A 26683-nucleotide genomic window follows, 5' to 3' on the forward strand; every position below is an offset into this window, starting at 1 on the left:
ATGGATCTCATCTCGCCGAGAAATAAAAACATTACTCGTCGAGAGATTATGAACTTCTCCATGAGGTTCGAAGAAGAAGTAAAGAAGAACATGTTTCAGTACCAATCGTTCCTGGTAATAAACATTATTCCCAATGATATGGGTTAAGAAATAGACTCTAAAAATCATGGATAATAAATAAAAATAAAAATTGTCGTACTGATAGTATGATAAAGATTAAGAAAGTTTTTTAAAAATAATTAAATGTGATATAAGAAGTAGGGATGGAAGGGAAGGGTTAAGTGGACTTACTAGTTTTATAACATTTCCTAGTTCCAGACTCCTATATCCTTTTGATAACCTTTTCAAAATTTATCCATCTTATAAGTTGACATACTTCAAAATTTACCGCCTGTATTACATGCCCAAATCCAGCCTTGGATTCAAGATATATATACATTAGTTTCTAACATGTAATACAACAGTTATATAGGACATTGTACGTTAATCTAGATCTCTGTTTTTTTATCAACGGCTAGGACAAATATCGGTAAACGTGCACCCTTATACAGAATGTGTGACCTCCACAATTTATATGTTAGTGATATCGATATATTCTTGTGCTCTCTCGTATCTTTTAAAGAACAATTTCGTTCGAAATTATTGAGTACATACAATACAATTTATATCATAATATATAAATATAAAAACCATAATCTTTGATCCCTGTTTAGTAATGTTTTTATTTGTTTTTTCATTGTTTGACTATAAATCATTATATGTTCTCAGTGAGATAGTTATAAGGTAACAATTGTAACTAATTGTATATTTCTAAGCTTCTAAGTTTGTACTTTCTTACTGCCTTTTGTTACTGTTTATCTCCAATAAAGTTAATAAATAAAATAAATAAATAAGTAAATAAATCCATAAGGTACATAGATGGTACTGTATAGGTCGGAAGATGTTGCTAGGTCCAAGACCTGTGTCCAGCTGTGGATGTCTTGTGACTAAAATAGTGGCTTTCCAACTCATAGAGCTCCCACAAAGATATCTATGGGGGGAATATACCATAATCGCCACTTTTGGGTTGCGGGTTGGCGATTGCAGTGTGGTATTATAGTATACAGATGTCGCTGAAACCTGTACAACCCAAATTTGTTTGTAAGCAGTAGAAACCTTTTATAATTGCACAGTGTTACTTATATATAATTGTATCCCAAGGATTGAAACCCCGGAAATACAATACAACATTAATATGTATTTATAATTGACAAATCATATTCCTTCTATTACAATAAAAAAAATTGAAATTTTTTAGTACAATTTATTAAATTATTCGCATTTAAAAAAATGGTTGTTTTATGAACAAATAAAAACATATTTTTAGTTTACAAAAGAATGTTTTTAATAATAAAGACAGATATTAATTGCCTATATGCCCTTTGGTTTCGAATGTGACTTTTATTGTTGCGTATGTTTGTTTGTTCAACTTGAGTTTTGTTTTTTTTTTTAAATTGTTTCAATAAATCTACATAGGCACATTTCTATTGTTACAGTTTGCAATATAAACCAGCGTGGAACTTAAACATTACCAATACCCACCATGGGAACTCCGATCTTATTTCTGCTGGTGAGTTTGAGTTTCTCATCTATTTTTGTATTTAAAAATTGTTAAACCACTTTTTTAATTTCTTCTATTTATTTACAAGATAATTTTATATTTAACAAAATTCGAATTCTGCTACCCGACAACCGTCGCATAATATATGCGTGTACACATTCAAGAGTATATATTCCACACAATATATTCAATATATGTTTAAATTTTATTCATTATTCAATTGCAGTTGTTATCGACCGCAAACGCCTTACCCACAATACAATGTAAGTATTATAAATATTGTACTATCTTAATATTTTTTTGGGCTTTTGTATACGACATAAGAGATAATCCTTTTTTAAATTGTTCTCGCTATTGGGGAAGTACCGTACAAGTCCTGTCATGTCGATGGATGCACAGGGACATTTTTTTTTTTATATAATTTATTCACTTTCTTTTCTTATTATTCACTCTCTCTTCTTTTGTCCATCTCAATATCTATATATATCTCTCGCTCATTCTTGTTCTTTTACATTCCTTTTCATTCCTTTACCTTTTATGTACCACCTGTTTTCCTCGCCATTACTTCCTAGGTTTCTTTTTACAATTCCTCATCTTGCTATTTTGTTTTTTACTTTCTAGATCTTTGAAGTTTATTCGTAACTTTATTTACAAGTATTTTTTTGACCAACTTACCTGGTGGAAGGCGATACACTCTGACTTTGGTTGGGTTATAATTCTCGGGGAATAAAAAAGCCGGCGGAACAGAAGCCTTGTTTTAAAGGTTGTTGATTATCAACATTTTACCTGCAGGACGTTCACTGCTGGACAAAGGATCGGTTGGAGGCGTCTTCCGACGACCTTATCAAGGATATCTGTCCCTCTTATTAAATAAGAAACAATATAATATAAATTTAAATTCAGCGTTTCCAAAGGGATCGTAATTTAAGATTTTTAGCTTGTAACATTGTTCCGAGTAACAAGTGTTTTTCTCCAAAAAAATTAACAATCAATCTGTATTTTAATAAAATGCTCTTGCAGCCAAGTTAAAAGTATATAAACTTTAAATTGATGATTCTATAGTTCATTTGTCAGGTTAAAGATTTTTAACCTACCTTCAATAATGCTGTCTAAAATGATCAGTTTGAAACGTAATTAGAATGCGCCAGGCAGGGAATAATCTCTGGCACCACTAAGTATGCAGAGATAGATCACATAGCATTAATTGAAATATGAAGATTTTTTTAATATATTACGTTTTTATGTAAGTATTATTTATTTAACCACTAAATTTTAAATATGATGTACCGTATATCATGACAAATGCAACATTCAACCCTTTAAAATTTTTACATTTAAAAATGAACTTTCATTTTTGTTATGACCTATCTATTTTTAATTCTCAACCAAGTTCATCCAACGGTTGTCTAATAAAAATATCTTACTATTACTTCATTTTAAGTCTAATAATTTAGTTTTTCTTTTTAATTTTAAAAATTTATGTCTTTGTTCGCAGATGCCCAATATCCTCCGCCGAAACACGACTACAGCTGGTATCACCCACCGCATCCATATAATACATATCCAAACCCACACCCGACACCAAACATAGTGAGCTACGGAAGAACACCAAGAAACCCATTCATACTGCCCAATTATGAACCATACTATCATCCTTACGGAATAAACCCTTACATACAACCTTTAAAATTGCATCCTCCAATTGATAATTACCATAATGAACATTACCAAACACCAGTCTATGAAAATTTATTGCCGATAGATTATCAAGAACGTAATCAATATGAAAACAACTTACACAGTGGCTATAACGATTACCAAAACATCGATAGAAAAGGTACACGGTACAACGATCCGACTTTACTCTATAATCAACACGGATATGGCAACCATTATGTAGGAGCAAACGCAGGTATCAGTTATTCAGCTGCTAATTCAGAAAGCTTCGATAGAAGGCAAAACAGACGTTCGTATGAGAGCGGTTATTCAAGTAGCAATGAGGCAAAAAGTGCGAGCGGCAGTTCGGAAGAAAAGACCAGCAGTTACTCCAGCAGTAATTCTGACGAATACTCGGAAAATAGTAAACAAGTCAGCAATATTGTAGGCTACTCGGGAAGTGTCGGATCCATTACGTCATTAAAAGACAGTGGCGGAGCCAATGCAAGCAGCAATTCAAGAAGCGATTCGGCGAGCTACGCAAGTAGCGGCAAGGACGGTTCCTACGCCAGCGGTTACTCTGGCAGCAACTCAGCAAGTAATGCGAACACAGGCAAGGGCGGAGCCAATGCAAGCAGCAATTCAAGAAGCGATTCGGCGAGCTACGCAAGTAGCGGCAACGACGGTTCCTACGCCAGCGGTTACTCTGGCAGCGACTCAGCAAGACATGCGAACACAGGCAAGGGCGGAGCCAATGCAAGCAGCACTTCAAGAAGCGATTCGGCGAGTTACGCAAGTAGCAGCAAGGACGGTTCCTACGCCAGCGGCTACTCTGACAGCGATTCGGCAAGTAATGCGAACACAGGCAAGGGCGGAGCCAATGCAAGCAGCAATTCAAGAAGCGATTCGGCGAGTTACGCAAGTAGCGGCAAGGACGGTTCCTACGCCAGCGGCTACTCTGACAGCGATTCGGCAAGTAATGCGAACACAGGCAAGGGCGGAGCCAATGCAAGCAGCAATTCAAGAAGCGATTCGGTGAGTCAAGCAAGTAGCGGCAAAGACGGTTCCTACGCCAGCGGTTACTCTGGCAGCGATTCAGCAAGTAATGCGAACACAGGCAAGGGCGGAGCCAATGCAAGCAGCAATTCAAGAAGCGATTCGGCGAGCTACGCAAGTAGCGGCAAGGACGGGTCCTATTCCAGCAGTTACTCTGACGGCGATTCAGCAAGTAATGCGAACACAGGCAAGGGCGGAGCCAATGCAAGCAGCAATTCAAGAAGCGATTCGGCGAGTTACGCAAGTAGCGGCAAAGACGGTTCCTATTCCAGCAGTTACTCTGACGGCGATTCAGCAAGTATTGCGAACACAGGCAAGGGCGGAGCCAATGCAAGCAGCAATTCAAGAAGCGATTCGGCAAGTCAAGCAAGTAGCGGCAAAGACAGTTCCTACGCCAGCGGTTACTCTGGCAGCGATTCAGCAAGTAATGCGAACACAGGCAAGGGCGGAGCCAATGCAAGCAGCAATTCAAGAAGCGATTCGGCGAGTTACGCAAGTAGCGGCAAAGACGGTTCCTACGCCAGCGGTTACTCTGGCAGCGACTCAGCAAGTAATGCGAACACAGGCAAGGGCGGAGCCAATGCAAGCAGCAATTCAAGAAGCGATTCGGCGAGTTACGCAAGTAGCGGCAAAGACGGTTCCTACGCCAGCGGTTACTCTGGCAGCGACTCCGCAAGTAATGCGAACACAGGCAAGGGCGGAGCCAATGCAAGCAGCAATTCAAGAAGCGATTCGGTGAGTCAAGCAAGTAGCGGCAAAGACGGTTCCTACGCCAGCGGTTACTCTGGCAGCGATTCAGCAAGTAATGCGAACACAGGCAAGGGCGGAGCCAATGCAAGCAGCAATTCAAGAAGCGATTCGGCGAGCTACGCAAGTAGCGGCAAGGACGGGTCCTATTCCAGCAGTTACTCTGACGGCGATTCAGCAAGTAATGCGAACACAGGCAAGGGCGGAGCCAATGCAAGCAGCAATTCAAGAAGCGATTCGGCGAGTTACGCAAGTAGCGGCAAAGACGGTTCCTATTCCAGCAGTTACTCTGACGGCGATTCAGCAAGTATTGCGAACACAGGCAAGGGCGGAGCCAATGCAAGCAGCAATTCAAGAAGCGATTCGGCAAGTCAAGCAAGTAGCGGCAAAGACAGTTCCTACGCCAGCGGTTACTCTGGCAGCGATTCAGCAAGTAATGCGAACACAGGCAAGGGCGGAGCCAATGCAAGCAGCAATTCAAGAAGCGATTCGGCGAGTTACGCAAGTAGCGGCAAAGACGGTTCCTACGCCAGCGGTTACTCTGGCAGCGACTCAGCAAGTAATGCGAACACAGGCAAGGGCGGAGCCAATGCAAGCAGCAATTCAAGAAGCGATTCGGCGAGTTACGCAAGTAGCGGCAAAGACGGTTCCTACGCCAGCGGTTACTCTGGCAGCGACTCCGCAAGTAATGCGAACACAGGCAAGGGCGGAGCCAATGCAAGCAGCAATTCAAGAAGCGATTCGGTGAGTCAAGCAAGTAGCGGCAAAGACGGTTCCTACGCCAGCGGTTACTCTGGCAGCGATTCAGCAAGTAATGCGAACACAGGCAAGGGCGGAGCCAATGCAAGCAGCAATTCAAGAAGCGATTCGGCGAGCTACGCAAATAGCGGCAAGGACGGTTCCTACGCCAGCGGTTACTCTGGCAGCGATTCAGCAAGTAATGCGAACACAGGCAAGGGCGGAGCCAATGCAAGCAGCAATTCAAGAAGCGATTCGGTGAGTCAAGCAAGTAGCGGCAAAGACGGTTCCTACGCCAGCGGTTACTCTGGCAGCGACTCCGCAAGTAATGCGAACACAGGCAAGGGCGGAGCCAATGCAAGCAGCAATTCAAGAAGCGATTCGGTGAGTCAAGCAAGTAGCGGCAAAGACGGTTCCTACGCCAGCGGTTACTCTGGCAGCGATTCAGCAAGTAATGCGAACACAGGCAAGGGCGGAGCCAATGCAAGCAGCAATTCAAGAAGCGATTCGGCGAGTTACGCAAGTAGCGGCAAAGACGGTTCCTACGCCAGCGGTTACTCTGGCAGCGACTCAGCAAGTAATGCGAACACAGGCAAGGGCGGAGCCAATGCAAGCAGCAATTCAAGAAGCGATTCGGCGAGTTACGCAAGTAGCGGCAAGGACGGTTCCTATGCCAGCGGTTACTCTGGCAGCGACTCAGCAAGTAATGCGAACGGAGGCAAGGGCGGAGCCAATGCAAGCAGCAACTCAAGAAGCGATTCGGTGAGTCAAGCAAGTAGCGGCAAAGACGGTTCCTATTCCAGCAGTTACTCTGGCGGCGATTCAGCAAGTATTGCGAACACAGGCAAGGGCAAAGCCAATGCAAGCAGCAATTCAAGAAACGATTCGGCGAGTTACGCAAGTAGCGGCAAAGACGGTTCCTACGCCAGCGGTTACTCTGACAGCGATTCAGCAAGTAATGCGAACACAGGCAAGGGCGGAGCTAATGCAAGCAGCTATTCGAGAAGCGATTCGGCGAGTTACGCAAGTAGCGGCAAGGACGGTTCCTACGCCAGCGGCTACTCTGACAGCGATTCGGCAAGTAATGCGAACACAGGCAAGGGCGGAGCCAATGCAAGCAGCAATTCAAGAAGCGATTCGGTGAGTCAAGCAAGTAGCGGCAAAGACGGTTCCTACGCCAGCGGTTACTCTGGCAGCGATTCAGCAAGTAATGCGAACACAGGCAAGGGCGGAGCCAATGCAAGCAGCAATTCAAGAAGCGATTCGGTGAGTCAAGCAAGTAGCGGCAAAGACGGTTCCTACGCCAGCGGTTACTCTGGCAGCGATTCAGCAAGTAATGCGAACACAGGCAAGGGCGGAGCCAATGCAAGCAGCAATTCAAGAAGCGATTCGGTGAGTCAAGCAAGTAGCGGCAAAGACGGTTCCTACGCCAGCGGTTACTCTGGCAGCGACTCAGCAAGTAATGCGAACACAGGCAAGGGCGGAGCCAATGCAAGCAGCAATTCAAGAAGCGATTCGGTGAGTCAAGCAAGTAGCGGCAAAGACGGTTCCTACGCCAGCGGTTACTCTGGCAGCGATTCAGCAAGTAATGCGAACACAGGCAAGGGCGGAGCCAATGCAAGCAGCAATTCAAGAAGCGATTCGGTGAGTCAAGCAAGTAGCGGCAAAGACGGTTCCTACGCCAGCGGTTACTCTGGCAGCGATTCAGCAAGTAATGCGAACACAGGCAAGGGCGGAGCCAATGCAAGCAGCAATTCAAGAAGCGATTCGGTGAGTCAAGCAAGTAGCGGCAAAGACGGTTCCTACGCCAGCGGTTACTCTGGCAGCGATTCAGCAAGTAATGCGAACACAGGCAAGGGCGGAGCCAATGCAAGCAGCAATTCAAGAAGCGATTCGGCGAGTTACGCAAGTAGCGGCAAGGACGGTTCCTACGCCAGCGGTTACTCTGACAGCGATTCAGCAAGTAATGCGAACACAGGCAAGGGCGGAGCCAATGCAAGCAGCAATTCAAGAAGCGATTCGGCGAGCTACGCAAGTAGCGGCAAGGACGGTTCCTACGCCAGCGGTTACTCTGGCAGCAACTCAGCAAGTAATGCGAACACAGGCAAGGGTGGAGCCAATGCAAGCAGCAATTCAAGAAGCGATTCGGCGAGCTACGCAAGTAGCGGCAAGGACGGTTCCTACGCCAGCGGTTACTCTGGCAGCAACTCAGCAAGTAATGCGAACACAGGCAAGGGCGGAGCCAATGCAAGCAGCAATTCGAGAAGCGATTCGGCGAGTTACGCAAGTAGCGGCAAGGACGGTTCCTATGCCAGCGGTTACTCTGGCAGCGACTCAGCAAGTAATGCGAACACAGGCAAGGGCGGAGCCAATGCAAGCAGCAATTCGAGAAGCGATTCGGCGAGTTACGCAAGTAGCGGCAAGGACGGTTCCTACGCCAGCGGTTACTCTGGCAGCGACTCAGCAAGTAATGCGAACGCAGGCAAGGGCGGAGCCAATGCAAGCAGCAATTCAAGAAGCGATTCGGTGAGTCAAGCAAGTAGCGGCAAAGACGGTTCCTACGCCAGCGGTTACTCTGGCAGCGATTCAGCAAGTAATGCGAACACAGGCAAGGGCGGAGCCAATGCAAGCAGCAATTCAAGAAGCGATTCGGCGAGTTACGGAAGTAGCGGCAAGGACGGTTCCTATTCAAGCAGTTACTCTGACGGCGATTCAGCAAGTAATGCGAACACAGGCAAGGGCGGAGCCAATGCAAGCAGCAATTCAAGAAGCGATTCGGTGAGTCAAGCAAGTAGCGGCAAAGACGGTTCCTACGCCAGCGGTTACTCTGACAGCGATTCAGCAAGTAATGCGAACATAGGCAAGGGCGGAGCCAATGCAAGCAGCAATTCAAGAAGCGATTCGGTGAGTCAAGCAAGTAGCGGCAAGGACGGTTCCTACGCCAGCGGTTACTCTGACAGCGATTCAGCAAGTAATGCGAACACAGGCAAGGGCGGAGCCAATGCAAGCAGCAATTCAAGAAGCGATTCGGCGAGCTACGCAAGTAGCGGCAAGGACGGTTCCTATTCAAGCAGTTACTCTGACGGCGATTCAGCAAGTAATGCGAACACAGGCAAGGGCGGAGCCAATGCAAGCAGCAATTCAAGAAGCGATTCGGCGAGCTACGCAAGTAGCGGCAAGGACGGTTCCTACGCCAGCGGTTACTCTGGCAGCAACTCAGCAAGTAATGCGAACACAGGCAAGGGTGGAGCCAATGCAAGCAGCAATTCGAGAAGCGATTCGGTGAGTCAAGCAAGTAGCGGCAAAGACGGTTCCTACGCCAGCGGTTACTCTGACAGCGATTCAGCAAGTAATGCGAACACAGGCAAGGGCGGAGCCAATGCAAGCAGCAATTCAAGAAGCGATTCGGTGAGTTACGCAAGTAGCGGCAAGGACGGTTCCTACGCCAGCGGTTACTCTGACAGCGATTCAGCAAGTATTGCGAACACAGGCAAGGGCGGAGCCAATGCAAGCAGCAATTCAAGAAGCGATTCGGCGAGTTACGCAAGTAGCGGCAAAGACGGTTCCTACGCCAGCGGTTACTCTGACAGCGATTCAGCAAGTAATGCGAACACAGGCAAGGGCGGAGCTAATGCAAGCAGCAATTCGAGAAGCGATTCGGCGAGTTACGCAAGTAGCGGCAAGGACGGTTCCTACGCCAGCGGTTACTCTGACAGCGATTCAGCAAGTAGTGCGAACACAGGCAAGGGCGGAGCCGATGCAAGCAGCAATTCAAGAAACGATTCGGCGAGCTACGCAAGTAGCGGCAAGGACGGTTCCTATTACAGCAGTTACTCTGACGGCGATTCAGCAAGTAATGCGAACACAGGCAAGGTCGGAGCCAATGCAAGCAGCAATTCGAGAAGCGATTCGGCGAGTTACGGAAGTAGCGGCAAGGACGGTTCCTACGCCAGCGGTTACTCTGGCAGCGACTCAGCAAGTAATGCGAACGCAGGCAAGGGCGGAACCAATGCAAGCAGCAATTCAAGAAGCGATTCGGTGAGTCAAGCAAGTAGCGGCAAAGACGGTTCCTACGCCAGCGGTTACTCTGACAGCAATTCAGCAAGTAATGCGAACTCAGGCAAGGGCGGAGCCAATGCAAGCAGCAATTCAAGAAACGATTCGGCGAGCTACGCAAGTAGCGGCAAGGACGGTTCCTATTACAGCAGTTACTCTGACGGCGATTCAGCAAGTAATGCGAACACAGGCAAGGTCGGAGCCAATGCAAGCAGCAATTCGAGAAGCGATTCGGCGAGTTACGGAAGTAGCGGCAAGGACGGTTCCTACGCCAGCGGTTACTCTGGCAGCGACTCAGCAAGTAATGCGAACGCAGGCAAGGGCGGAGCCAATGCAAGCAGCAATTCAAGAAGCGATTCGGTGAGTCAAGCAAGTAGCGGCAAGGACGGTTCCTACGCCAGCGGTTACTCTGGCAGCAACTCAGCAAGTAATGCGAACACAGGCAAGGGTGGAGCCAATGCAAGCAGCAATTCAAGAAGCGATTCGGTGAGTTACGCAAGTAGCGGCAAGGACGGTTCCTACGCCAGCGGTTACTCTGACAGCGATTCAGCAAGTAATGCGAACACAGGCAAGGGCGGAGCCAATGCAAGCAGCAATTCAAGAAGCGATTCGGCGAGCTACGCAAGTAGCGGCAAGGACGGTTCCTACGCCAGCGGTTACTCTGGCAGCAACTCAGCAAGTAATGCGAACACAGGCAAGGGTGGAGCCAATGCAAGCAGCAATTCAAGAAGCGATTCGGCGAGCTACGCAAGTAGCGGCAAGGACGGTTCCTACGCCAGCGGTTACTCTGGCAGCAACTCAGCAAGTAATGCGAACACAGGCAAGGGTGGAGCCAATGCAAGCAGCAATTCAAGAAGCGATTCGGCGAGCTACGCAAGTAGCGGCAAGGACGGTTCCTACGCCAGCGGTTACTCTGACAGCGATTCAGCAAGTAATGCGAACACAGGCAAGGGCGGAGCCAATGCAAGCAGCAATTCGAGAAGCGATTCGGCGAGTTACGCAAGTAGCGGCAAGGACGGTTCCTATGCCAGCGGTTACTCTGGCAGCGACTCAGCAAGTAATGCGAACACAGGCAAGGGCGGAGCCAATGCAAGCAGCAATTCGAGAAGCGATTCGGCGAGTTACGCAAGTAGCAGCAAGGACGGTTCCTACGCCAGCGGTTACTCTGGCAGCGACTTAGCAAGTAATGCGAACGCAGGCAAGGGCGGAGCCAATGCAAGCAGCAATTCAAGAAGCGATTCGGTGAGTCAAGCAAGTAGCGGCAAAGACGGTTCCTACGCCAGCGGTTACTCTGACAGCGATTCAGCAAGTAATGCGAACACAGGCAAGGGCGGAGCCAATGCAAGCAGCAATTCAAGAAGCGATTCGGCGAGTTACGGAAGTAGCGGCAAGGACGGTTCCTATTCAAGCAGTTACTCTGACGGCGATTCAGCAAGTAATGCGAACACAGGCAAGGGCGGAGCCAATGCAAGCAGCAATTCAAGAAGCGATTCGGTGAGTCAAGCAAGTAGCGGCAAAGACGGTTCCTACGCCAGCGGTTACTCTGACAGCGATTCAGCAAGTAATGCGAACACAGGCAAGGGCGGAGCCAATGCAAGCAGCAATTCAAGAAGCGATTCGGCGAGCTACGCAAGTAGCGGCAAGGACGGTTCCTATTCAAGCAGTTACTCTGACGGCGATTCAGCAAGTAATGCGAACACAGGCAAGGGCGGAGCCAATGCAAGCAGCAATTCAAGAAGCGATTCGGCGAGCTACGCAAGTAGCGGCAAGGACGGTTCCTACGCCAGCGGTTACTCTGACAGCGATTCAGCAAGTAATGCGAACACAGGCAAGGGTGGAGCCAATGCAAGCAGCAATTCAAGAAGCGATTCGGCGAGCTACGCAAGTAGCGGCAAGGACGGTTCCTACGCCAGCGGTTACTCTGGCAGCAACTCAGCAAGTAATGCGAACACAGGCAAGGGTGGAGCCAATGCAAGCAGCAATTCAAGAAGCGATTCGGCGAGCTACGCAAGTAGCGGCAAGGACGGTTCCTACGCCAGCGGTTACTCTGACAGCGATTCAGCAAGTAATGCGAACACAGGCAAGGGCGGAGCCAATGCAAGCAGCAATTCGAGAAGCGATTCGGCGAGTTACGCAAGTAGCGGCAAGGACGGTTCCTACGCCAACGGTTACTCTGGCAGCGATTCAGCAAGTAATGCGAACACAGGCAAGGGCGGAGCCAATGCAAGCAGCAATTCAAGAAGCGATTCGGCGAGCTACGCAAGTAGCGGCAAGGACGGTTCCTATGCCAGCGGTTACTCTGGCAGCGACTCAGCAAGTAATGCGAACACAGGCAAGGGCGGAGCCAATGCAAGCAGCAATTCAAGAAGCAATTCGGTGAGTCAAGCAAGTAGCGGCAGAGACGGTTCCTACGCCAGCGGTTACTCTGACAGCGATTCAGCAAGTAATTCGAACACAGGCAAGGGCGGAGCCAATGCAAGCAGCAATTCAAGAAGCGATTCGGTGAGTCAAGCAAGTAGCGGCAAAGACGGTTCCTACGCCAGCGGTTACTCTGACAGCGATTCAGCAAGTAATGCGAACACAGGCAAGGGCGGAGCCAATGCAAGCAGCAATTCAAGAAGCGATTCGGCGAGCTACGCAAGTAGCGGCAAGGACGGTTCCTATTCCAGCAGTTACTCTGACGGCGATTCAGCAAGTAATGCGAACACAGGCAAGGGCGGAGCCAATGCTAGTAGCAATTCGAGAAGCGATTCGGTGAGTCAAGCAAGTAGCGGCAAAGACGGTTCCTACGCCAGCGGTTACTCTGACAGCGATTCAGCAAGTAATGCGAACACAGGCAAGGGCGGAGCCAATGCAAGCAGCAATTCGAGAAGCGATTCGGCGAGCTACGCAAGTAGCGGCAAGGACGGTTCCTACGCCAGCGGTTACTCTGACAGCGATTCAGCAAGTAATGCGAACACAGGCAAGGGCGGAGCCAATGCAAGCAGCAATTCAAGAAGCGATTCGGCGAGTTACGGAAGTAGCGGCAAGGACGGTTCCTATTCAAGCAGTTACTCTGACGGCGATTCAGCAAGTAATGCGAACACAGGCAAGGGCGGAGCCAATGCAAGCAGCAATTCAAGAAGCGATTCGGTGAGTCAAGCAAGTAGCGGCAAAGACGGTTCCTACGCCAGCGGTTACTCTGACAGCGATTCAGCAAGTAATGCGAACACAGGCAAGGGCGGAGCCAATGCAAGCAGCAATTCAAGAAGCGATTCGGCGAGCTACGCAAGTAGCGGCAAGGACGGTTCCTATTCAAGCAGTTACTCTGACGGCGATTCAGCAAGTAATGCGAACACAGGCAAGGGCGGAGCCAATGCAAGCAGCAATTCAAGAAGCGATTCGGCGAGCTACGCAAGTAGCGGCAAGGACGGTTCCTACGCCAGCGGTTACTCTGACAGCGATTCAGCAAGTAATGCGAACACAGGCAAGGGTGGAGCCAATGCAAGCAGCAATTCAAGAAGCGATTCGGCGAGCTACGCAAGTAGCGGCAAGGACGGTTCCTACGCCAGCGGTTACTCTGGCAGCAACTCAGCAAGTAATGCGAACACAGGCAAGGGTGGAGCCAATGCAAGCAGCAATTCAAGAAGCGATTCGGCGAGCTACGCAAGTAGCGGCAAGGACGGTTCCTACGCCAGCGGTTACTCTGACAGCGATTCAGCAAGTAATGCGAACACAGGCAAGGGCGGAGCCAATGCAAGCAGCAATTCGAGAAGCGATTCGGCGAGTTACGCAAGTAGCGGCAAGGACGGTTCCTACGCCAACGGTTACTCTGGCAGCGATTCAGCAAGTAATGCGAACACAGGCAAGGGCGGAGCCAATGCAAGCAGCAATTCAAGAAGCGATTCGGCGAGCTACGCAAGTAGCGGCAAGGACGGTTCCTATGCCAGCGGTTACTCTGGCAGCGACTCAGCAAGTAATGCGAACACAGGCAAGGGCGGAGCCAATGCAAGCAGCAATTCAAGAAGCAATTCGGTGAGTCAAGCAAGTAGCGGCAGAGACGGTTCCTACGCCAGCGGTTACTCTGACAGCGATTCAGCAAGTAATTCGAACACAGGCAAGGGCGGAGCCAATGCAAGCAGCAATTCAAGAAGCGATTCGGTGAGTCAAGCAAGTAGCGGCAAAGACGGTTCCTACGCCAGCGGTTACTCTGACAGCGATTCAGCAAGTAATGCGAACACAGGCAAGGGCGGAGCCAATGCAAGCAGCAATTCAAGAAGCGATTCGGCGAGCTACGCAAGTAGCGGCAAGGACGGTTCCTATTCCAGCAGTTACTCTGACGGCGATTCAGCAAGTAATGCGAACACAGGCAAGGGCGGAGCCAATGCTAGTAGCAATTCGAGAAGCGATTCGGTGAGTCAAGCAAGTAGCGGCAAAGACGGTTCCTACGCCAGCGGTTACTCTGACAGCGATTCAGCAAGTAATGCGAACACAGGCAAGGGCGGAGCCAATGCAAGCAGCAATTCGAGAAGCGATTCGGCGAGTTACGCAAGTAGCGGCAAGGACGGTTCCTACGCCAGCGGTTACTCTGGCAGCGATTCAGCAAGTAATGCGAACACAGGCAAGGGCGGAGCCAATGAAAGCAGCAATTCAAGAAGCGATTCGGCGAGCTACGCAAGTAGCGGCAAGGACGGTTCCTACGCCAGCGGTTACTCTGACAGCGATTCAGCAAGTAATGCGAACACAGGCAAGGGTGGAGCCAATGCAAGCAGCAATTCAAGAAGCGATTCGGCGAGCTACGCAAGTAGCGGCAAGGACGGTTCCTACGCCAGCGGTTACTCTGACAGCGATTCAGCAAGTAATGCGAACACAGGCAAGGGCGGAGCCAATGCAAGCAGCAATTCGAGAAGCGATTCGGTGAGTCAAGCAAGTAGCGGCAAAGACGGTTCCTTCGCCAGCGGTTACTCTGACAGCGATTCAGCAAGTAATGCGAACACAGGCAAGGGCGGAGCCAATGCAAGCAGCAATTCAAGAAGCGATTCGGTGAGTTACGCAAGTAGCGGCAAGGACGGTTCCTACGCCAGCGGTTACTCTGACAGCGATTCAGCAAGTAATGCGAACACAGGCAAGGGCGGAGCCAATGCAAGCAGCAATTCAAGAAGCGATTCGGCGAGCTACGCAAGTAGCGGCAAGGACGGTTCCTACGCCAGCGGTTACTCTGACAGCGATTCAGCAAGTAATGCGAACACAGGCAAGGGTGGAGCCAATGCAAGCAGCAATTCAAGAAGCGATTCGGCGAGCTACGCAAGTAGCGGCAAGGACGGTTCCTACGCCAGCGGTTACTCTGGCAGCAACTCAGCAAGTAATGCGAACACAGGCAAGGGTGGAGCCAATGCAAGCAGCAATTCAAGAAGCGATTCGGCGAGCTACGCAAGTAGCGGCAAGGACGGTTCCTACGCCAGCGGTTACTCTGACAGCGATTCAGCAAGTAATGCGAACACAGGCAAGGGCGGAGCCAATGCAAGCAGCAATTCGAGAAGCGATTCGGCGAGTTACGCAAGTAGCGGCAAGGACGGTTCCTACGCCAACGGTTACTCTGGCAGCGATTCAGCAAGTAATGCGAACACAGGCAAGGGCGGAGCCAATGCAAGCAGCAATTCAAGAAGCGATTCGGCGAGCTACGCAAGTAGCGGCAAGGACGGTTCCTATGCCAGCGGTTACTCTGGCAGCGACTCAGCAAGTAATGCGAACACAGGCAAGGGCGGAGCCAATGCAAGCAGCAATTCAAGAAGCGATTCGGTGAGTCAAGCAAGTAGCGGCAGAGACGGTTCCTACGCCAGCGGTTACTCTGACAGCGATTCAGCAAGTAATGCGAACACAGGCAAGGGCGGAGCCAATGCAAGCAGCAATTCAAGAAGCGATTCGGTGAGTCAAGCAAGTAGCGGCAAAGACGGTTCCTACGCCAGCGGTTACTCTGACAGCGATTCAGCAAGTAATGCGAACACAGGCAAGGGCGGAGCCAATGCAAGCAGCAATTCAAGAAGCGATTCGGCGAGCTACGCAAGTAGCGGCAAGGACGGTTCCTATTCCAGCAGTTACTCTGACGGCGATTCAGCAAGTAATGCGAACACAGGCAAGGGCGGAGCCAATGCTAGTAGCAATTCGAGAAGCGATTCGGTGAGTCAAGCAAGTAGCGGCAAAGACGGTTCCTACGCCAGCGGTTACTCTGACAGCGATTCAGCAAGTAATGCGAACACAGGCAAGGGCGGAGCCAATGCAAGCAGCAATTCGAGAAGCGATTCGGCGAGTTACGCAAGTAGCGGCAAGGACGGTTCCTACGCCAGCGGTTACTCTGGCAGCGATTCAGCAAGTAATGCGAACACAGGCAAGGGCGGAGCCAATGCAAGCAGCAATTCAAGAAGCGATTCGGCGAGCTACGCAAGTAGCGGCAAGGACGGTTCCTACGCCAGCGGTTACTCTGGCAGCAACTCAGCAAGTAATGCGAACATAGGCAAGGGTGGAGCCAATGCAAGCAGCAATTCAAGAAGCGATTCGGCGAGCTACGCAAGTAGCGGCAAGGACGGTTCCTACGCCAGCGGTTACTCTGGCAGCAACTCAGCAAGTAATGCGAACACAGGCAAGGGTGGAGCCAATGCAAGCAGCAATTCAAGAAGCGATTCGGCGAGCTACGCAAGTAGCGGCAAGGACGGTTCCTACGCCAGCGGTTACTCTGACAGCGATTCAGCAAGTAATGCGAACACAGGCAAGGGCGGAGCCAATGCAAGCAGCAATTCGAGAAGCGATTCGGCGAGTTACGCAAGTAGCGGCAAGGACGGTTCCTACGCCAACGGTTACTCTGACAGCGACTCAGCAAGTAATGCGAACACAGGCAAGGGCGGAGCCAATGCAAGCAGCAATTCAAGAAGCGATTCGGTGAGTCAAGCAAGTAGCGGCAAAGACGGTTCCTACGCCAGCGGTTACTCTGACAGCGATTCAGCAAGTAATGCGAACACAGGCAAGGGCGGAGCCAATGCAAGCAGCAATTCGAGAAGCGATTCGGCGAGTTACGCAAGTAGCGGCAAGGACGGTTCCTACGCCAACGGTTACTCTGGCAGCGACTCAGCAAGTAATGCGAACACAGGCAAGGGCGGAGCCAATGCAAGCAGCAATTCAAGAAGCGATTTGGTGAGTCAAGCAAGTAGCGGCAAAGACGGTTCCTACGCCAGCGGTTACTCTGACAGCGATTCAGCAAGTAATGCGAACACAGGCAAGGGCGGAGCCAATGCAAGCAGCAATTCGAGAAGCGATTCGGTGAGTCAAGCAAGTAGCGGCAAAGACGGTTCCTACGCCAGCGTTTACTCTGACAGCGATTCAGCAAGTAATGCGAACACAGGCAAGGGCGGAGCCAATGCAAGCAGCAATTCAAGAAGCGATTCGGTGAGTCAAGCAAGTAGCGGCAAAGACGGTTCCTACGCCAGCGGTTACTCTGGCAGCGATTCAGCAAGTAATGCGAACACAGGCAAGGGCGGAGCCAATGCAAGCAGCAATTCAAGAAGCGATTCGGTGAGTCAAGCAAGTAGCGGCAAAGACGGTTCCTACGCCAGCGGTTACTCTGGCAGCGATTCAGCAAGTAATGCGAACACAGGCAAGGGCGGAGCCAATGCAAGCAGCAATTCAAGAAGCGATTCGGCGAGCTACGCAAGTAGCGGCAAGGACGGTTCCTACGCCAGCGGTTACTCTGGCAGCAACTCAGCAAGTAATGCGAACACAGGCAAGGGTGGAGCCAATGCAAGCAGCAATTCAAGAAGCGATTCGGCGAGCTACGCAAGTAGCGGCAAGGACGGTTCCTACGCCAGCGGTTACTCTGACAGCGATTCAGCAAGTAATGCGAACACAGGCAAGGGCGGAGCCAATGCAAGCAGCAATTCGAGAAGCGATTCGGCGAGTTACGCTAATTCATGCAATCACTTGCAAAGTAAAAATGTAGGCGGTAGTGGCTGTGGATACTCTGAAAGCGATTCCTTTGGTTCTGAATCCGTAGACGAGACTGAAGTCAGTGCAAGTCGCTCTCGCAGCGAATCGTCTAGTTTTGCTAGTGTCGATGAAAATTCTTATTCAAGTTCCTTCTCTGAAAGCGAAGCTTCTTCTGGCATTTCTTCAAGTCTTGCTGTTATTTGCGATCAGTCTGTCGGATCTGCTGCGGATGGAGTAGGTCTCAAGTCCCAATCGCGTCTGCAATCCAGACGTAAGTGTCAACGAAGCGGACGTAAGAGCAGCAGATGTTTTAATAGCAGAAGGAAATGTAGATCGAACAAGCGGTCGCGGTCTCGTTGTAGAAATTCACAGGGCAAAAATAAATCTTTGAAGATCAGAAATCATAAATGCTAATAACTTAAGTTTCAATCGTATTATGTTTCGGTGGGTTTGGAATATAAAAAAAAATTGTATTTGAATTTATTATTCAAAATAAAATATTATTTGGCAATTTATTCGTTTATATTTAGTCAACCATTGAGTATAATTAATCCTACATGATTATAAAAATAACGTTTTGTCATTGATTTTTCTTGATACAAAACAATGTCAATACCTGTGAGTGACAGTTTTAATAGGTAACGTTCATATTAATCGGGCCGAGCGGATCTGACGGTTAGTCGAATGTAGAAGAAATTTCATACGTTTCAATTTACAATTTTACAACTGTTTGCAAATTCATTATAAATAACAAATATATAAGCTTAATTTTAACACGTTCACTGCGGGCCCAATTTTGAAGAACTTTCAGCTGGTGCGGCTGAGGTCGAATCAGCCTCAAGCTGAACTTCCTAGTAGTGCGGTTGAGGCCTTTTCTGCCTCATGTTTGTCAATATTTTTTTACAATATTGAGTCAATGCTTCGCAGACATAAAGAAAGCTATATTTGTCTTTGTCATACCTCATACGGTTGAGTGTAAACAGCCGCCGCACTAGAGAGAAAACACGAGTTTTACGCGCCGCACCAGTGCAAAGTCTACCATGAGGCTGAATCGACCTCAAGCCGCAGTGAACGTGTTAAAGAGATCATCAACCGGTAGACGCATCCTTGCTAGTTTGTCCACTAGGTAGACCAACGACATCGTCAGGGTGACAGGAAGTCATTGGATACAAGTAGCACAATACTGGTTTTCGTGGTGATCCTTGGAAGGCATCTACCAGGCTCCGATTGGTTCCGTTGGCTCCTTCGCCACGAATCTCCGTGTTTTGCGAAGAGAGTGCATTTATTTACTGCGTTCCTCTTGCTCCATCAAACGCTCCATTTATTTCAATTTACTTTTTTACAGTCACATATTACTATCTATTTAAGCATGTACCTATAAAATACACGAATAACTTTAAATTTCAGATAATACGAGTAAGTATAATAAAAAAACAGACAATGTATTAAAATTAATCTATTATTACGTTTAAAAAATATTTTAATTTTATATACTTTTTCAATGTTACCTATTAGTACATATTGAATCAATCTTTAATTGACATAAATAAAACCTTGGACCTATGGAAATACTTTACTTCCATATATACGGTGATTGGTAACAGGAGAAAAATTTTACAAAGCTTACACTTTGATATTTAGTGGATTGTACCGTGATAGGCGGGTTTAGCTGTCAAAAGTAACTCCCAGGACGAAAAAGCAATAAAAACTACATTTATTAATACGATTTAAATATACACAAAAACTAATTAATACAAACTAACTATGCTATGTTACGAGGTACCATATCTAAGAGAGAGAGAGAGAGAGAGAGAGTGCGTGTGGTTACCTGGTGTCTACTTGCTGGTGGGACAGATCGCTGTCAAATCTTCCAAACTGGGGGGAAGGGGGTTGGGCTTCGCGTATGCTTGTTCAGCGCAATGCCAGCCGTCAGCAAAGGATTGAATGTATTATTTGTCAGTAAATTCCTTATATACCCATTTCTAAGCATTTCGTATAAAGAGATCACTTTGAATCTCTTATAGTTAACATCTTATAGTTAACACGTTCACTGAGGCTTGAGGTCGATTCAGCCTCATGGTAGACTTTGCACTTGTGCGGCGCGTAAAACTCGTGTTTTCTCTCTAGTGCGGCGGCTGTTTACACTCAACCGTATGAGGTATGTTAAAGACAAATATAGCTTTCTTTATGTCTGCGAAGCATTGACTCAATATTTTAAAAAATATTGATGAACATGAGGCAGAAAAGGCTTCAACCGCACTACTAGGAAGTTCAGCTTGAGGCTGATTCGACCTCAGCCGCACCAGCTGAAAGTTCTTCAAAATTGGGCCCGCAGTGAACGTGTTAATATATAATATATATAACTTAGTCTTCTTCTTATGGTACTGCAAGGCATAAGCTTTTCCCAAAGATCGCTTTGATAACCCGCGTCTGCCGCTTCGTGGTCGCCCTACAAGCGATGTCGTGATGTGATAAATTTAATTCTCAAGTTCGATCCATAAAGAGACAGCTATTCGCGTTGCCATCGCCGCACTACAGAATAAAAGCAACACCCACCTTATCGTCACACAAATTCACATTCTGATACACGCACGCGCATCAGCTACATCACACATTACCTGGGTCAAAAGTCACACAGGCGTCATCGGTAACGAGGCAGCCGACTTGTCAGTAAAGAGCGCTGCCGCAATGCACTCTACACCGGCTTATGTCTACTTCCCAATGAGTTTCGTGAAGAACGCAATCCGCGCGGAACACAACCGCATTTGGCAGGCTAGATACGAGAGCTCGGCTCAGGGTCGACGTACCATAGGACTCCTTTCGAAACTCACCGACATAAACAAACTGCGAAAACTCATCAAGACATCTTTCCATCTCACACAACTACTAAGCGGGCACGGGCACTGCAAGCAGTACCTGCACCGTTTTAAAATAATCGATAATGAGACTTGCCCATGTGACGACTCCACGGTACAGACTTTTCATCACTTACTCAGACACTGCTCCCGATTCGAATCCAAAAGACGTAACCACGTGACCTTATGTGAAAACCTTAATATCCCACATCTACACTATATTCGTTTTAACGAAATAGCAATTTTTTTTTGTAATAAAAGTCAAAAACTTTTTAAATTTATTGCCTATTAACTTATTTTTAAAGAAACAAAATAATGAATAGCTATGATGTTTTTTCAATAAAATCCAGGAAGTCAATTTTTAACCAACCAAAAAAAAAATCAGTTTGTGTTAAGGCAATTTTTATAGATTTGTCACTGCCCAAATGGCATTTGCAGAGTCCGCGGGTATGAGGTTAGGTTAGGTTAGGTTAGGTTAGGTTAGGTAAGGTAAGGTAAAATAGCAAGGCGCAAGGGAAGACCGCGTGGCGAACCCTGACCGGGAGATACCGCGGTCCCCCGTTTAGCGCAGAGGGCGACCACCGGGGGGGGTTTTAGTGGGTAGGAATCCCACATACCCCTGTCCTCCCCCCAGAGGCAGGGCATCTTGAATACCAGAAGATTTCCCCAACCGAAAAAAAAAAAAAAGGTTAGGTTAGGTTAGATTAGGTTAGGTGCAGAGTGCGCTTATCCTTTACCTCTTTTGAAATAGCAAAGTTTGAGGACTTCCAGTAGAGCCTCAATTCCGGCCGGACTTATTACTCTTTTACCGGATTGAGAACTCTTAAATCGCTACTAAGGACAAGGGCCCCACGCGAGGACTTCGGTTTCTTCTGTCACCCGCCTTACATCCCTTTACAAGAGCGGCCGAGAGAGCCGAATCTCGGCTTAGCCAGTTGCTATTATCTAGCTAATATCACTCGTAAGATATGCCTAGAGTTATTATCCTGATAATGTTCACGTAGCAATTAGATAATTCGACTATAAAGATGATATACTCAGTGGCGTAGCTAGGGGGTGGCGAGCGGGGCGGCATCAACAGGCACCACAAGCAGGGGGGGCACCAAAGTTAAAAATATTTTTTTGAATTTTTTTTTCGTTTCGCCCCAATCTGCCCTAGGCCCCAAATACCATAGCTACGCCACTGGATATACTTGTTTTGTTTGTACGAATCAGAAGAATATGGGATTGTACGTATTACTAATTTACAGTTGCATTTAATACGTACCAGGCCATATTCCGAGAGTTCGATTATCATGGTTTATATATATTATGGTCAGCATTCAGACAACATAAGTTTAAGTGTGTAAAATCCACATAAATATATTTTTTAATTTTCACAGAAATAAATGTTTAATTAGGGTACATTTACAAGAATATTAACTAGCTATTCGCAAAACATCAATAGAGTGTAGAAGTAGACAGAATAAGAAATGAAGAGTGACATTAGGTAAATAACAGGTTCAACATGTATGCGCATATTAAAAGACATAGCGGAATGGAAAACTTAAATAAAAGTTTCTGTAGGAAGACAAACTAAATTGATTTAACAGCCGTTACATTACCTTATTTTTATTAAAGCTATTTCCAGCAATAAAAGCTGTTTAACTGTATTTATTATCTAATATATAAAAATTCCATGTCACAATGTTAGTAACCGTACTCCTTCAAAACGGCTCGATTGATTTTTACCGAATTTTATACGCGTATTCAGTAGATCTGAGAATCGGCTACTATCTATTTTCCATACCCCTAAGTGATAAGGGTGGTCCACCCTTAAATTTTTTATTTTATTTTTTATACAAAATTTTTTGTTTTTATTTTTTTATGATACAGCATATAAAAATACATACAACCCTAAATTTTCACCACTCAACTCTTATTTTTTATTTGTTAATTAAAAACTTTATTTTTTTGCAAAGCAACGTTTGCGGGATCAGCTAGTATGTATATATTACTATGATCATAAAGAAAGGTGAAATTGACAATTAAAACTGGGGCATTACCATTGACATTATGGAGAGAGGTAATTTATTTTCTTAGGTTGGTTGGTCTGTCTATAACATTTGGCAAAAGTATTTGCCTATTTGGATATTAAAACCAAATCAAAGGTCTTGAAGGCTATACCAGAAAATGATTCCGCCATTTTAACTTGAAGAAAGTATTAGTACTTTAACAGTTTAACGTAGTTATTTTTCTTTTTTATCTGCATGTTGACCAAGAAGGTTAACCTTTTAGTTAAACTTTCAGAACTCTTACATCTGGAATGTCAAACTCAAAAGTTTTAACTTTGGGTGGACCGCAAAAACTTTCAGTGTTCATAAAAACAAATATTTTTGAATCTAATTAACATATATACAGATATATTTTATGTTCTGATACATAACTTCTATTATGTGATATTATCTTTCTTTGCAAATAATTTTATAGATATTGACTGAGTATTTGGGACCTATATATTGACTGAGCTGCAAAATTTTTCTACTCGGGTCGCCAGTTTTACATCCTTGTATAAGCGCCCTCTATGTTTGGCAATTATTATTTTTTCAAACAGCAATGACATTTTGTGTATAATATAAAACAATATATAAATAAATATATATATATGTATATATATATACATATATACATATATATATATGTGTATAGTTATGTATGTATTTGTATATATGTACACCCTAAACTGCCCTCTCCTTCGTGTCTCTCATCTCCCATTAAGAGATTGTCTGGTAGAGATCGCATCAAGCTATAAGACCGCCTCTTGTACCATTTGAATTGTTTCTTTTTTTTCCTCTATCTAATGTCTATGGTGTACAAAAAACAATGCAATTTATCAGTTACTTATATTATTAATACTATTTCATTCAACTATCTATAAATACATACTGTATAAAGGTGATCATAATTTGAGCTGTTCCTAATGGCACAACAGCATCGGAATGATTTGTGCTTGCACTCCTGGCACATCCAATAATACTTGGATGGATAAAAACCAAAGTCAAATTAAAATTCACAATATCTTTATTATATAAGAATATTACAAACATTTATAATTGTCAACATAAAATAGTTTACGTTAGTTCGTAAAGCGCCATCTATTGACAATATTTAACAACAAACTCAGAGGGGTTTTTGATTTTTTGATAGTATTAACAATTCTCTTTCAAGTTATACTTCTCTAGGCATGTTACAAAAATGTTGAGATTGAAATGTTTGAAACGCATGCGCATCTGCTTCACAAAAGTAATAGGTCACGTGTTTTAGTTTCGTACTGTTGGATGTCTCTCTACATGGCATAGGTTTTCCCATAGATCGTCACAATGACCGATCTTGCATGCATCCAGCGACTCAAAACTATGTCGTCGGTCCACTTGAGGGGGGGGGGGGCTATCCACTCCGCGTCTACCGGCTTGTGGTCATCTCGTCCGCCACTTGAGAACAAAAGTTATAATATCTTTATTATATAATATCATTACACACACACACATGTGTGTGTACACAAAAGCCAGCTCAAAATATACATCACGTTAGTTCTTTTTTTAATTGTAACAATTAATTGCCAGATATCTCTATCGTGAATATAATCTGAAATAGACAAATATGCCGTGGTAGAGCCTGTGTTTAATTTTTTTTTAACACGTTCTGTGCCCAGGAAAAAACTGTCTCCTAGCCAGGCCGTGTCGGTCAGTGATGACCGCGTTTTGCGAGGGTTTTCGTTTCATTCTTACAGACCGTTGGGCAGTACTATCAAACTAAATCTCACATTAATTGACCCGCGTGGACCCTCTAGCTTTTCCATATCAAGTAAGTTTTTGAAAAATTTAAGTACTTAAAATGAAAAATAACAATAATCATACAAAGAAATTTATCGAAAAAATCATCCATATATAATGGCTCCAATTCCCTTTCGATATAACCAAGTAATATCTGAGTAAAAGTTAAAAAGACATAAGCAAAAAAACAATTTAGGAAATTTTAAGATTTATGATATTTTAATAGGCAGTTGGCAGAGAACGTGTTAATTTACTTAGAGATAATTTACTTCGTTTGGTATTTTGTTGTAAATTCATATATATAATAGCGGTTATAAAGATAATTTCCATTCCTGAGATTACTTTAATAGAAGTCACTGTTATATTTGCCAGGATTTTATGTACATTACGATTATATTAGCAAAGCATTTGCTTAATAAATTATCCAGAAAGATTCCTGCTAAAAGATCCATTCATGTTAATTAAACGTGGTGTTGTTAAGACGTTTGAAAAATACAGTTCAGTTCTAATTGAAAATTATCTATAGAGCTTTCAACATAAATAATGAATAATAAATAAAATAAAAATAGAAAAGCCTTTAATTTCTAGACAGAAGTTAAACATTAGATATTATAAAATAGATTAAAAAGTGACTGCAATCTGCAGTATGATTTTTAATCTTCTGCTAGAAACCCTTCTGCAGGTGAAAGCAAAGGATGTACAATCTTCTCTAGATTTGGCTTCTTGGAACCAATCTGCACCGGCGACTTTTCTTGTGTAGGTTGCTTATATAAATACCAAATAATTTGTTTCAAGTAAATTACTTCAAATAAGAAACTCAGAATTTTTTTACTTATTTAGAAAATCACACCAAAAGCAGATGCTTTAAAATGATACAATAAATCTGTATCACAAACAATCCGATACATTCTCTTATTAAAAGTGTTTACAACATTCACTGTGTTTATATGTACAAAAATTAATAAGAAAAGCTGGTTATTCTTCTACTTTTTTTAGCCGATAAATATTCTCTGGAAGGCACAGAGCTTCCTCAAAGATCACCACGAAAACCTGTCCTGCGCTGTTTCGTCATATAACATACTATTTTGTTACAATGCGTTTAATAATCTTATTTAGTTATTTATGAAATGATTTTAACTAAAGTAACTATTCCAGAATATGTATCTCACTCTCGAGAGAGACGAGTTTTTGCCAGATTTCAGAATCTTCATCTCTTCAGCTGATAGATACCCAACGCAAGGCTTTGGCCACCATGGTGACCGGTCTTACTCTTACCTATGGTTATCCACAGAGTTAGCTCGAAGAATTGCTCGTCTGGAAAGGCAGTTGGTAAGGCACGTCGCTCGTGCATCCTTCGGCCATTTAGCCTAAAGGTTCTCATGTGGGTACCACGAGTAGGCACCCTTTATTTCGAAAGATGTATCTGTTGTTAGCTGTGCAAGGCTGTTACAACTTCCACCCGCGAGCTACCAAGATTTAAGTAAGAAAAGGACCAATATATAGCTGCTTCCGCCATGCAATGCGGGCTGGCGGGCGGTGCACTTTGTTGCACAACTACTGCTGCATAACGGAAGCATCTATATATTGGTCCTTTTCTTACTTAGGGTAGACTTCCGCAAAATATCGCCTGAATCCATTAGATACTAACAAGATTTCCCTACTACTATTACTTAAACTATTTACGCCTCCTGGCACGTCGGTGCGCTGTGTAGAACTCGGCATTGCCGTTGTCCCAGGTGCTGCTCTCCATTGTTTCTGCAGTCGTCCCTCTTCTACCTCCTGGTAGCTTCTTTACGGTGGGCCCTCTTGCTTGGGCGTGTCTAGTCACTTTGTGCGTGACTTTTTTTGGGGGCTCCCCCTTGGTTGTTTGAGGGCGTCTTTTAATCCCTTTCGGGGTCAATGCGTCTTCGTCCGGTATTGCGTGGCGTAGCCTACGCTTTACTGTTGTCGCGTTTTGTTCTGGTATGTAGCTGGCTGCTTGGGCCACCAGATGGTTCCGAGGGTGTACGAGGTTTTGGAAGTATATCCTTGACGCCTCTCCGAAGAATTCTTTTATAGTCGGCAGGTTGAGGTCGCGTTATGCCGCTTGTATATCGACGTTCCTCTGGTAGGGCTCCGCTCAGGTTGCTTTCCGGGCGAAGCGGTTCTGGATCATTTGCTGGAGATTCAGTTTGCCTTCATTGACGTGGGCGAAGGTAACGCTCGCGTAG

General features: G+C 45.7%; 1 protein-coding gene across 1 annotated transcript; it reads left to right on the forward strand.

The window, feature by feature from the left end:
* Window positions 1-26683, forward strand: LOC137927253 (dentin sialophosphoprotein-like). Its single transcript, XM_068771031.1, has 27 exons — window positions 1-142; window positions 3096-3815; window positions 3996-4232; window positions 4374-4736; window positions 5130-5492; window positions 5886-5996; window positions 6112-6181; window positions 6475-6937; window positions 8406-8575; window positions 8758-8894; window positions 9036-9146; window positions 9540-9863; window positions 9918-10154; window positions 10926-11095; window positions 11178-11347; window positions 11404-11540; window positions 12186-12296; window positions 12438-12674; window positions 12816-12958; window positions 13004-13934; window positions 14076-14312; window positions 14706-14816; window positions 15588-15698; window positions 15840-16076; window positions 16596-16706; window positions 16974-17269; window positions 26585-26683. The coding sequence occupies exons 1-27, from the start codon at window positions 1-3 to the stop codon at window positions 26681-26683; spliced, it is 6549 nt and encodes a 2182-aa protein (XP_068627132.1).

The sequence above is a fragment of the Battus philenor genome, unplaced genomic scaffold (genome assembly GCF_028537555.1).
Source record: "Battus philenor isolate CCGP_79_NKW_IND1 unplaced genomic scaffold, ilBatPhil1.0.hap1 SCAF_30, whole genome shotgun sequence".
NCBI classification, from domain to species: domain Eukaryota; kingdom Metazoa; phylum Arthropoda; class Insecta; order Lepidoptera; family Papilionidae; genus Battus; species Battus philenor.

Bases quoted from the DNA above. Each gene is read 5' to 3' on its own strand.
- LOC137927253 (XM_068771031.1), top strand. From the start codon at position 1: ATGGATCTCATCTCGCCGAGAAATAAAAACATTACTCGTCGAGAGATT. The intron at 10,155-10,925 runs GTAATGCGAACG...ATGCGAACACAG, and splicing joins CTCTGGCAGCGACTCAGCAA to GCAAGGGCGGAGCCAATGCA. The intron at 14,817-15,587 runs GTAATGCGAACA...ATGCGAACACAG, and splicing joins CTCTGACAGCGATTCAGCAA to GCAAGGGCGGAGCCAATGCA.